The sequence below is a fragment of the Amblyraja radiata genome, chromosome 32 (assembly GCF_010909765.2).
Source record: "Amblyraja radiata isolate CabotCenter1 chromosome 32, sAmbRad1.1.pri, whole genome shotgun sequence".
Classification (NCBI taxonomy): Eukaryota; Metazoa; Chordata; class Chondrichthyes; order Rajiformes; family Rajidae; genus Amblyraja; species Amblyraja radiata.
This window is the reverse complement of record NC_045987.1, coordinates 16700240-16713715: the sequence shown is the minus strand read 5'-3', so window position 1 is coordinate 16713715 and position 13476 is coordinate 16700240. Positions and strand designations below refer to the sequence as shown.

General features: G+C 43.1%; 1 protein-coding gene across 1 annotated transcript in view; it reads left to right on the top strand.

Annotated features, from left to right (window-relative positions):
- The window catches only part of cacna1b (calcium voltage-gated channel subunit alpha1 B), a 499280-nt gene extending 490372 nt beyond the window's left edge, over positions 1-8908 (top strand). Inside the window, exon 52 of the mRNA XM_033049244.1 lies at positions 8023-8908. Within this exon, the coding sequence (XP_032905135.1) occupies positions 8023-8553 (531 nt within the window). The 3' untranslated portion in view covers positions 8554-8908. The remainder of the gene's footprint in view (positions 1-8022) is intronic.
- The last annotated feature ends 4568 nt before the right edge of the window (positions 8909-13476 follow it).

The window sequence follows — 13476 nt, the reverse complement described above, 5'->3', positions numbered from 1 at the left end:
AGTGGAGATATGCACTGGGCCTGCACCACTGCTTCCATGGGTTGCAGGATGTGCATTTATTTAGGAAATAACTGGCTGTATTCGCTGGAGTTCCAGAAGGATGATACCTACTGAATAATGAAAGGCCTAGATAGAGTGGATGTGGAGAGGATGTTTCCAGTTGTGGGAGAGTCTTATGACCAGAGAGTGCAGCCTCAGAATAAAGAGAGATATGAGAGAGAGGAATTGCTTAACCCAGAGGGTGGTGAATCTGTGGAATTCATTGCCAAGGCGGGCTGTGGAGGACAAGACATTGGGTATTATTTAAGTGGAGATTGATAGGTTCATGATTAGTAAGGGTGTCAAAGGTTATTTGGAGAAAGCAGAAGAATAGAGTTGAGATGGAAAAATGGATCATCCATGATCAAATGGTGGAGCAGGCTCGATGGGCTGAATGGCCTAATTCTGCTCCTATGTCTTATTATCTTGTGGCGAAATGCAAGGCATGCCTGTTGCAGGCCTCGGGGCTCTCAGCAAGGTTGCACGCAGTAATTCTGGAATTTTCAGAATCTCAGACTAAGCACAAACTTACCTGCAGGCCTCCTATTCTTGGAGGCAGTCTATGAGTCAGACTAAATCCGTTGAGGTAAAGGTGTAGTTGGTATTTCATGTGGAGACCCTGCATAAGGCAGGTTGCACTTGACTCCACAGCAGGAGCAATTGAAAGATGCAGCAGAAGACAAGAATTCTCAGACACTCCAGTGATAGCGTTCAGCTTAAGTTCTCTGGATACTTTCAAGAGAGAGCTTGATAAGGCTCTTAAAGATAGCAGAGTCAGGGGATATGGGGAGAAGGCAGGAACGGGATACTGATTGTGGATGATCAGCCATGATCACATTGAATGGCGGTGCTGGCTCCAAGGGCCGAATGGCCGACTCCTGCACCTATTGTCCATTAACACCTCAAGCATGAAGGCCTAGTTTGCAAAATATGCATGCATATTTTCATACTCAGATTTTCTAGTGGCATAGGAGGAGATCATTTGGCCCAGAGCTGACTCAGAGCAATCCCAACAATCCCATTTCCCCACCAAGTTTCTCGTCACCTGTTCTCTCTCAGAAGTTAGTAACTTTGTTGGTAAATTGTTAACAATTTGTGATTTGTTAATAAATTCGTACATGATACCAAAATTGACTGTATAGGTAGACATAAGAATATCAAAGTTTACAGCAGAATTTAGATCATTTGGGAAGGTGACCAAGGAATAGACGAATGGAATTTAACTCCAAGTGTGAGGTGTTGCACTTTAGTATGACAAATCTGGGCAGGGTTTACACAGTAAATGGTAAAGCCCTAGTGAGTGTTGTAGAACACAGAGATCTGGGAGTCTAGATGCATGGCTCCCGGAAAGTGGCGAGAACAGAATATGGAATTTGGAATGTTATGTTGCAATTTTACAAAACATTAGTTAGACTACACGGAGAATTGCATGCATTTCTGGTCACCACTCTATAGGAAGGAAACTGTAAAGGTTTCGGATGAGGTAAGGCTTTGTTGTGACTAGCACAAAGAAGACACATCCACCACCGAGTAAGAGTCAAGAGCCTGTTTATTCTGCAAGCACTGCTTTTTATAATTGAAGGTCACTTGACCTCAGTCACCAGGCTCAGGCACGAGTTTCCATTTTAGATTACACAATGTATTTAGATTACACAGTATATATGTTACATATATTACATTACAAAGACATCGCATCTCCCTCTTCACTTTACAGACATCACAGGCACTGGCATTTACATTATATACATATTACATATATTACATATCGTACATTACAAGACATCACAGAAACGTTTCTGCTGGAGAAAGTGTAGGATTAGTATAAATCGGTGTTATAGGATTGTACAACGATGAAATGGGTCCTTCAGCCCACCATGTCCATGCTGACCCTTTGCTTATTCACACTTATCCCATTTGCCCTTGTTAGAAACATAGAAACATAGAAATTAGGTGCAGGAGTAGGCCATTCGGCCCTTCGAGCCTGCACCGCCATTCAATATGATCATGGCTGATCATCCAACTCAGTATCCCGTACCTGCCTTCTCTCCATACCCTCTGATCCCCTTAGCCACAAGAGCCACATCTAACTCCCTCTTAAATATAGCCAATGAACTGGCCTCGACTACCCTCTGTGGCAGAGAGTTCCAGAGATTCACCACTCTCTGTGTGAATAAAGTTCTTCTCATCTCGGTTTTAAAGGGTTTCCCCCTTATCCTTAAGCTGTGACCCCTTGTCCTGGACTTCCCCAACATCGGGAGCAATCTTCCTGCATCTAGCCTGTCCAACCCCTTAAGAATTTTATAAGTTTCTATAAGATCCCCTCTCAATCTCCTAAATTCTAGAGAGTATAAACCAAGTCTATCCAGTCTTTCTTCATAAGACAGTCCTGACATCACAGGAATCAGTCTGGTTAACCTTCTCTGCACTCCCTCTATGGCAATAATGTTCTTCCTCAGATTTGGAGACCAAAACTGTACGCAATACTCCAGGTGTGGTCTCACCAAGACCCTGTACAACTGCAGTAGAACCTCCCTGCTCCTATACTCAAATCCTTTTGCTATGAAAGCTAACATACCATTCGCTTTCTTCACTGCCTGCTGCACCTGCATGCCTACTTTCAATGACTGGTGTACCATGACACCCAGGTCTCGCTGCATCTCCCCTTTTCCTAGTCGGCCACCATTTAGATAATAGTCTGCTTTCCTGTTTTTGCCACCAAAATGGATAACCTCACATTTATCCACATTATACTGCATCTGCCAAACATTTGCCCACTCACCCAGCCTATCCAAGTCACCTTTCAGTCTCCTAGCATCCTCCTCACAGCTAACACTGCCCCCCAGCTTAGTGTCATCCGCAAACTTGGAGATATTGCCTTCAATTCCCTCATCCAGATCATTAATATATATTGTAAATAGCTGGGGTCCCAGCACTGAGCCTTGCGGTACCCCACTAGTCACTGCCTGCCATTGTGAAAAGGACCCGTTTACTCCTACTCTTTGCTTCCTGTTTGCCAGCCAGTTCTCTATCCACATCAATACTGAACCCCCAATGCCGTGTGCTTTAAGTTTGTATACTAATCTCTTATGTGGGACCTTGTCGAAAGCTTTCTGGAAGTCCAGATACACCACATCTACTGGTTCTCCCCTATCCACGCTACTAGTTACATCCTCGAAAAATTCTATAAGATTCGTCAGACATGATTTACCTTTTGTAAATCCATGCTGACTTTGTCCAATGATTTCACCACTTTCCAAATGTGCTGCTATCCCATCTTTAATAACTGACTCTAGCAGTTTCCCCGATGTTAGACTAACTGGTCTGTAATTCCCCGTTTTCTCTCTCCCTCCCTTCTTAAAAAGTGGGGTTACGTTTGCTACCCGCCAATCCTCAGGAACTACTCCAGAATCTAAAGAGTTTTGAAAGATTATTACTAATGCATCCACTATTTCTGGAGCTACTTCCTTAAGTACTCTGGGATGCAGCCTATCTGGCCCTGGGGATTTATCGGCCTTTAATCCATTCAATTTACCCAACACCACTTCCCGGCTAACCTGGATTTCACTCAATTCCTCCAACTCCTTTGACCCGCGGTCCCCTGCTATTTCCGGCAGATTATTTATGTCTTCCTTAGTGAAGACGGAACCAAAATAGTTATTCAATTGGTCCGCCATATCCTTGTTCCCCATGATCAACTCACCTGTTTCTGACTGCAACGGACCTACATTTGTTTTAACTAATCTCTTTCTTTTCACATATCTATAAAAACTTTTGCAGTCAGTTTTTATGTTCCCTGCCAGTTTTCTTTCATAATCTATTTTTCCTTTCCTAATTAAGCCCTTTGTCCTCCTCTGCTGGTCTCTGAATTTCTCCCAGAGACCAGCAGCTTTTTCTGGCTAATTTGTACGCATCATCCTTCGCTTTGATACTATCCCTGATTTCCCTTGTTATCCACGGATGTACTACCTTCCCTGATTTATTCTTTTGCCAAACTGGGATGAACAATTTTTGTAGTTCATCCATGCAGTCTTTAAATGTCTTCCATTGCATATCCACCGTCAACCCTTTTAGAATTAATTGCCAGTCAATCTTGGCCAATTCACGTCTCATACCCTCAAAGTTACCTTTCTTTAAGTTCAGAACCATTGTTTCTGAATTAACAATGTCACTCTCCATCCTAATGAAGAACTCAACCATATTATGGTCACTCTTGCTTAAGGGGGCACGTACAACAAGACTGCTAACTAACCCTTCCTCATTACTCAATACCCAGTCTAAAATAGCCTGCTCTCTCGTTGGTTCCTCTACATGTTGATTTAGATAACTATCCCGCATACATTCCAAGAAATCCTCTTCCTCAGCACCCCTGCCAATTTGATTCACCCAATCTATATGTAGATTGAAGTCACCCATTATAACGGTTTTGCCTTTGTCGCACGCATTTCTAATTTCCTGTTTGATACCATCTCCAACTTCACTACTACTGTTAGGTGGCCTGTACACAACACCCACCAGCGTTTTCTGCCCCTTAGTGTTTCGCAGCTCTACCCATACCGATTCCACATCCTCCAAACTAATGTCCTTCCTTTCCATTGCGTTAATCTCCTCTCTAATCAGCAACGCTACCCCACCTCCTTTTCCTTTCTCTCTATCCCTCCTGAATATTGAATATCCCTGGATGTTCAGCTCCCAGCCTTGATCACCCTGGAGCCATGTCTCCGTGATCCCAACTATATCATAGTCATTAATAGCTATCTGCACATTCAACTCATCCACCTTATTATGAATGCTCCTTGCATTGAGACACAAAGCCTTCAGGCTTGTTTTTACAACACTCTTACCCCTTATACAATTATGTTGAAAAGTGGCCCTTTTTGATTTTTGCCCTGGTTTTGTCGGCCTGCCACTTTTACTTTTCACCTTGCTACCTATTGCTTCTACCCTCATTTTACACCCCTCTGTCTCTACGCTCACACATTTAAGAAACCCTTTCCCTTTAACTCCATCCTCCACTATCCCATTCGACACCCCACCCCCCTTATTCAGTTTAAAACCACCCGTGTAGCAGTGGCAAACCTGCCTGCCAGAATGCTGGTCCCACACCTGTTAAGATGCAATCCGTCCCTTTTGTACAGTTCCCCCTTACCCCAAAACAGATCCCAGTGATCTAAGAATCTAAATCCCTGCCCCGTGCACCAGTTCCTCAGCCACACGTTCAGGTCCCGTATCTCCCTGTTCCTGCTCTCGCCAGCACGAGGAACTGGAAGCAAACCGGAGATAACAACCCTGGAGGTCCTGCTTTTCAGCATTTTTCCGAGCTCTCTAAAGTCACGCTGCAGAATATTCATCCCCTTCTTTCCGACATCGTTTGTGCCGACATGCACTACCACTTCCGGATGTTCATCTTCGCCCTTGAGGATTTTCTGCACTCTGTCCGTGACATCCTGGATCCTGGCACCAGGAAGGCAGCACACCATCATCGCATCCCGTCTGTTGCCGCAGAAACCCCTGTCCGTACCTCTCACAATGGAGTCTCCCAGTACAATGGCGTTAGGACCTTATCCTTGTATATTTTGCCTGTTCAATTGTCTGTCTTTTTGTCTTGTAAACATAATGATGATACCTGACTCCACCACCTCCTCTGCAGCGTTTTGTGAGGTTTTGTAACATAAGATCCCATCTATTATATTCTATGCTCCAATCCATGAAGCATGCTATGTGCCTTCTTCACCACCCTAGCTACCAGCATTACCAAGTGTTTGGTGATTAATGTGGACATGGTGGGCCGAAGGGCTTGTTTCTGTATGATATTACTTTTATGAACCTATAACATTTATACAACCTTATCGACAAGTTAGAATCTGATTTTTTCTCCTTAACATATGACCTGAAAATCAATAACAACATGATGACATTCATCCTTTCTCAGTTTTATTTTTTAATCAATCTTTTTCACCGATTCATTATTGAAATATAAATGATTAAAACACTAGCATTATGATGAAGGTAGACACAAAAAGCTGCAGTAACTCAGCGGGCAGGCAGCATCTCTGGAGAGAAGGAATGGCTGACGTTTCAGGTCGAGGCGTCTGAAGAAGGGTCTCGACCTGAAACGTCACCCATTCCTTCTCTCCAGAGATGCTGCCTGCCCGCTGAGTTACTCCAGCATTTTGTGTCTATCTTCAGTTTAAACCAGCATCTGCAGTTCCTTCCTACGCACTAGCATCATGATGCTTTTTTTATTAACACCCACTTCAAGTATTTCCTGCTTTCCTGATCCAGGAAAATCTTTCGTGATTCTCAACGCAGAGGCTCCAAGATAAAAACAAGATTTTTGGAATCATTGCCATAAATTTGTAACCCAATGATTTACAATGTTTCCCAATTGATTCGGTGTTAAAGATATCATTAGCAAAGAGCTAAACTGTGAGGTTTTTAGTTTACAATAAATATCACCTTAAGATCATTTATCTCCAGCAGACAGCATATTTTAGGACGTTTTTGCCCTGGTCAATGACAAAGAGGTGAATCCCGCAGACAAGGAGTAATGCCCCTGTCCCACCTAGGAAACCTGAACGGAAAACTCTGGAGACTTTGCGCCCCACCCAAGGTTTCCGTGCGGTTCCCGGAGGTTGCAGGTGGTTGCCGGAGGTTGCAGGTAGTGGAAGCAGGTAGGGAGACTGACAAAAACCTCCGGGAACTGCACGGAAACCTTGGGTGGGGAGCAAAGTCTCCAGAGGTTTCCGTTCAGGTTTCCTAAGTGGGACAGGGGCATAAGGATAGTGGATGGGGAGCAATAAAACAGTAGGAATGCGAAAGTAAACCCTATGTCTTTTAAAACCCAATTTGGACAAGCACATGATGAAAACGGTTTACATGGACATGCTCCAGGTGTGGCAAATGGGACTAGCTTGATGGGACATCATGGTTGGCATGGACATGTTGGGCTGAAGGGCCTGTTTCCATGCTTTATGACTGTCCACTAAATATTACCAATACCCTTTGAAAATGGACCTTACATTCTCCTGTAGAAACAAGGAAATGCAAATGCTGGTTCAGAAAAGAAAGCACAAAGTGCTGGAGTAACTCATTGGGTCAGGCAGCATCTTTGGAGAACATAGGTAGGGGACGTTTCCGGTCGGGTCTGAAGAAGGGTTCCAACCTGAAACATCAATTATCCATGTTCAGCCTGAGGAAGGGTCCCGACCCAAAACGTCACCTATCCATGTTCTCCAGTGATGCTACCAGACCCGCTGAGTTACTCCAGCACTTCGTGTCTTCTTCGGTTCTCCTGTTTGGCAGTTGAACACAAACTCTTCCAAAGAGTTAAAATCTCAAACTTACCCTCCTATTGCATATGATACAAACATTATTGCTTCTTTTATTATCTCTTAACTAGTCAATCTTCATGCCATTCCCAGGAATAAATTTCCCCATTAATTCTGGATTAACCTGTGTGAACATCTCAAGAGTAATATATCTATTTCTCTGGTAGGGAATAGAAATAATGTACAGTATTATTGAAACACCACTTCTTGAAAATAATGGCTTTATACATAAATGTATGTGGATAACATTGTTTTAAATGTTTTGAATGAATATTTCATGGATAATGTTTTAATGAATCTACTTTCTGATGCATGGACTAACTACATCTGCACTCTTTATTAATTATTCTAGTAGAAGTGTATGTTTAATATCCTTGTACGTACTATCCTTGAATGTTTAATATCTAATGCTGTTAAGTTTTACCTACTTTTCCAATTGGTTTTGCCACTCATGGTAACAATTTCCCCCAATTCTCTCTGCATCTCTGTATCTCCCCTCATTTTTTGACTTTGCCCGTTTTGGTGCTTGTCTGAACTTTTGGCCATTTTTTTTTCTCTGCTGTGGCTCTGTGTTCTTTTCTTTCGTGTTATCTTTCTGTTTTCCTTGTGTACGTTCTTTTGTCTTTTGAATTGCTTTGTTCCAATTTTCATGTAGGGCAGTGGTTCGGTTAACGGCAGCCTCCTGCAGCTGGTGTCTGGCACCAGTACTCCGTGCCGCGGGCGCCGGCAGCTTCCCGCAACACCACTCACGCCGCGCCCCAACGTTACCTACAAGACTGCCAACTCATCCCCGGCTCACTTCAACGCCTCGCCGCCCAGCCCCCCGGGCAGACTGAGCCGCGGGCGGTCGGAACACAACAACCTGCTGTGCGGTGAGTCGCTGGGCCACTGCCTCGCTGGCGGCGAGTGCAGGCAGCCGACGGTGACCCGCATCAGCTCCGACCCTTCCCTGGGCCACCGCACCAGCAGCGAGGAGCAGCAACTTTTGGAGGAGACTCTGACCTTCGAGGTCGCCCTGGCCACTACCGCCGGCAGGTCCCCCAGGACATCCTGCGTCTCGTCCTTCATCCCTCAACCTCAGCAGAGCCGCCGGGTCCCGAACGGTTATCATTGCAACCTGGGAACGGGTGCCGGCGCGGCCGAGCGGAGATTCTACCGTGAGACAGATGAGGAGGACTGGTGCTAGTGTGCGGGCAGTTCAAGACTCTTACAGATTATGCATTAACGTGATGAGTTTTATCATCTGCAGGGTGTTCTGTCAGAGCTCAGAGAGAGAGAGAAGAGAGTGTGTGTGTGTAAGTGAGCGCGTTCATATGCAGTGTTTGTGGGGATTTAGACACTGGAAAATGGTTCCAGGGGAAATCTGAGTTTTTTTTTCTAAAGTTGCTTCAACTTGTTTTTTGCACTGAATTTGCAAGTGAAAACCGGTTTCACTTGAAGCGAAGAAAACACACACACACTCACACAAAACGGTTTCATTCTAGAAAACGTGTTATTTGTTTTTCTATCTCTCCCTACATTGGCTATTTCAGAAAAAAAAACAACAGATGCCAAATTTATTATATAAATATGTAAATAAAAGCTGGGGTGAGGGGAGAAGAAGACCTGATGAAATAGGATAGCCTGAGCTCGGGAACCTCTGTACAAGCGGTGAAGGAGATGGTGGCTTCGTAGTAGAAGTTGTGAGAAGGGTTCTGTTTTACCCCATTGACTTTGAATGCCAGAGGGAGGTTGTGGGAGAAAGAGAGAGAGAGGACGCCGTATTTAAAATGCATTATCGAGAGACTAAACAATGACAGCAAAAGATTTTACACGTTGGACTTGTTGTCATTAACAGGGAATAAAACGTCTTGAACGGAGCCGGTAAACAAATGTCTGCTCTCGAACTGCACTAAGCCGCCACATCTCTGCAGTGTTCTCATCCGCACCAGGACCTTTCCTGACCTGGTCAGATCCAGGCTGTGCAAGTGTCGGCACCACTTTTTTCAGGTCCGGAGTCCTTTCTGCGTGCCGCTTTTCATACTTCCTTTAAAAACAACTCTCGTCAGTTTTCTTCACCTTTATATCTACCTTCTGGTCTTTTTTTGTTTCCACTCACCGTAGATTCAACGTGACTCGTGATCCTAGTTGCACAACTTTTTATCTTGTCGAATCTCCTGTGAGTCGCCTCATATAATTGATTGCAGGGGCTTCTCGCCGTTCACCTCTAAAGCGCGTAAGAAGTTGGGCATGTGTATGGACTTAGCCTGCCTTTGTTCTGTCATTGCATCCCACACTTTGTATTTATCACTCCAACTGTTGAATTCCAAGTGCCTAATGTTTTAAATAACTCATGAGAGAAGATTCCGCCACTTGCTACTACTGTGCATCTCGGAGTACAGGAGACCCCAGGGGATGTACCTCTTGAAAACAGATTCGCCCTCATGGAAGCTGTCGGGACAGAAGACGCTGCCAGTCTGAGCGACCGACAGGTCTGTGAGTCAAAACATGGCACTGAAGCAAAGCCGAAGAGACAGACGTCTATTGGGTACATGTTGCAGCAGGAGTTAAAATTGGCTTGTAACAGAGGTGATGCCACTGTGGTTATCTGAGATTTCAATATGCAGGTAGATTGGGAAAATCAGGTTGGTTCTGGACCTCAAGAAAGGGAGTTTGTGAAGTGTCTCCGAGATGGATTCTCAGAGCAGTTTGTACTGGAGCTTACCAGAGAGAAGGCAATTCTGGATTTAGTATTGTCTAATGAACCAGATTTAATAAGTTGAACTCAAGGTAAAGGAACCGCTAGGAGGTAGTGACCATAATATGATAAGTTTTAATCTGTTATTTGAGAGGGAGAAGGTTAAATCGGAAGTGTCAGTATTGCAGTTGAACAAAGGGGACTATGAAGGCATGAGAGAGGAGCTGGCCAAGATCGACTGGAAAAGGATCCTAACAGGAATGACGGTGGAACAGCAATGGCAGGAATTTCTGGGCATAATCCAGAAGATGCAGGATCATTTCATTCCAACGAGGAAGAAAGATTCTAAGGGTAGTAGGAGGTAACTGTGGCTGACAAGGGAAGTTAGGGATGGAATAAAACTAAAAGAAAAGGTGTATAACATAGCAAAAAGTAGCGGGAAGCCAGAGGATTGGGAAATTTTCAAAGGACAACAGAAGGTAACAAAAAGGGCAATAGGGGGTGAAAAGATGAAGTATGAGGGTAAGCTGGCCAAGAATATAAAGAAGGATAGTAAAAGCTTCTTTTGGTATGTTTAGAGAAAAAGATTAGTAAAGACAAATGATCACAATGAATGGCGGTGTTGGCTCGAAAGGCCAAATGGCCTCCTCCTGCACCTATTTTCTATGTTTCTATATTTCTAACATGCAAGTGGGACCCAGGGGAGGTATGACTGAAAAACAGAGGTGACCAGTTAACGGCGGCTTCACGGCAAAATACCTGCAAATAGTACTTTGATAAACAGACTTGAATGACGTTGCAAAAATGAAATTTGAAACACAAAGCCAAAATACTTTATTTAGTGTTGGTGAGCAGATCTGGGCTTTAATCTCTTCTGAAGTTAAAACAGGAAGATTATACTAAAAGAATGCAAGCCAGCACGGCATCATGTCTGCTGTCTATAACTTTCACAGTGCATGTCCCGTCTTTTTTAACTTGGTCGTGGAGGTTCTGAGCACATGTTTTATGGTATACAGTTTCTATGTTGTAAGGATACATGAGAAAACATTGTGTGTTGCCTTTGTAATGTAAGTCTTTAAAAAAAAAAAAAAAAAAAAAAAAAAAAAAATTGGTGGAAATAGATTACAAAATGTGCACTTTGATGAGTCAAATATTTGGAGTGAGGAGGTTGGATCACAGAGGGGAGTCGGGGTGTTTGTCAAGAGGGCCAAGCAACAACAGGATATTTTGTCAGGCAAAAAAACAACCATTCATTCTGTTGCTTTAACTGTTGGATTCTCCATTGACAGACTTCCGCATGACAGTGACCAAATGTTTTATACATTTCCTTATAACAAAGGCACAACAAAATTTTGAAGCAAACCGATTATTGACTGTGGAGGGGTGGGAGGGGGGATATACTATTAATTATACAATTGTTCCTGGAACGTTTCACAGGACTTTTTAAGTCAAACTTACATCTTGAATAATGCATGCACCATTGTACTCATTAATTATAGGACTACTTCTGTGCAGAAGGGTTGGAATTTTTCTTCCCAAAGAGTCTCCCGTTCTTTTTGCAAGTGACAATTTGTGATGTGACATCTGAGTCCATTTTGTGACCGAGGGAAATGTTGTCTAGGTTGAACAACAGTAGACAGAAGTGTCAGCACCTTTATTTGAAACCGCACTCTCCCAAGTCAGTATTGTGGGGCTGCTATGGGGCAAGCGTTGAACGACTGAACCAAATGGCAAACATTAGTTTGTTCAGCGTCAAACAGTTCCCTGTGGCCTCCGACTTTTCTGTGTGGAACAGAAAACGACAGTTAATCAAACTGCACTCTTTCCTTCCATCCATTACAGCAGGTTGCCAAATGCAAGATCCACCCAACTATTTTCACATCTAGGGTCCAGTTTACTTATGGTTGTACTTTGATGAAATAATGTGAGCATGTGATAGAGGTATGTGCATGAAATATTGTTTATCCTGGTGCCAGGATTTTGATACAATGTATTCATCAGCTGTTCATTTTTAACAAAGGGAAGAAGAAAAAAACATTTGATATAAATTTGGGAGTTTGATGCGACAACTTTATATATATAAAACAATGTTGGGAAAGATAACAAGTTCCAACCCTGCAACATTGCTGGAGCCTATCAGATCCTGTGATGACCAGTTTGCTGCCTGAATCAGCCAAACTTTGAACTTCTGCAGTTTCTACAGTTACATTTTGTATGATGCAGAATCCTTGAATTAAATAAACCTTAGGAGGAAAATTTCACATGCTTCATGTGTTTCTAATTTGCACAATTTTTAAACAGAACCTCTGCAAATCTTTTTTAAAAGAAAGATGATATTGTTAATTGGCTTTATTGCATTAACTACTATGTTGAGAATGTATGAATGTTTTGAAATTATATAAAGATGCATTTGCCGAGCGGTTCTTATGTCTTTTATTGATGGTTTACACTTGAACCAAAAAGAACACAACCCTAATTGTAATTGGGAGAAAATACTGTTACACATTACAGTTTTTTGTTTTATGCAACTGAGAGGAACTGCATGTCATGCCCTTAGCCTGAATATTGTATTAGCCTCTTGCCCTGCTGTGTCTTTTTATATCACTTCCTGTCTACACAAAAAAACTTCCATGTGGGAAGTGGTTTAACCAAAAAGAAAACATGGATTTTTTTGGAATGTTTAAGATTCTTTTTATTTCATTCACGCATGACTGTTTAAATAAAGCTTATTGGGGATGAAAAAAAAATCTCTATTGTAAATTGGTTGCAAAGTAAAAGAGCTGTCCATCACAGCGAACAATGAATTTCTTGGACAGAACAGCATCATTATTTCTCAGAGGAAATAAGATGGGTATTTGCACTGGCATGAAGTGATTTTGGGTTCCTGCAGCCTGGGCCGTGCTCTGATGGATGCCAAGTGGCCTTTCTAGCGTTCCGAAAAATAGTTGGGGTTGAGTTGTCATTTTAAAGGGGCTGTGTCATCTTAAGGGCAGGCCTTAGCTGACGGTTACCATAGCAACATATTTCTTTCTGACAGCGCACGGCATACGTCAACCATTGGGCTTTTTGGAAATTCAGAATTTTTATTTTGAAGATGCAGAATGACTTTTTTGACTGTTCCTGGAATTTGACCAGTGCCTGAAAGTCAGGTTCCTCACTCTGCCAGTCCTACAGATCAGATGGTAGCGACTGCTCGCTTGGCCGCCTGTCCTTTATAACCCGGCCTGTTCTCCCATTAAAATTACTGAGCAGAGAAAATGTTTTTTTTTTATGGCTCTTGAATCTTTTGAAACAGTCAAGAAACTCTCCACGTTTGAAAGAGGTCCTGATATGGCCTCTGTGTCCATGCCCAGGGCAGCATCAGTGTGTGGAAAGCCACTGATCCCCACACCACCTCTATCACAAAGTGCAGCTCACGAGCCACTAAAAAGA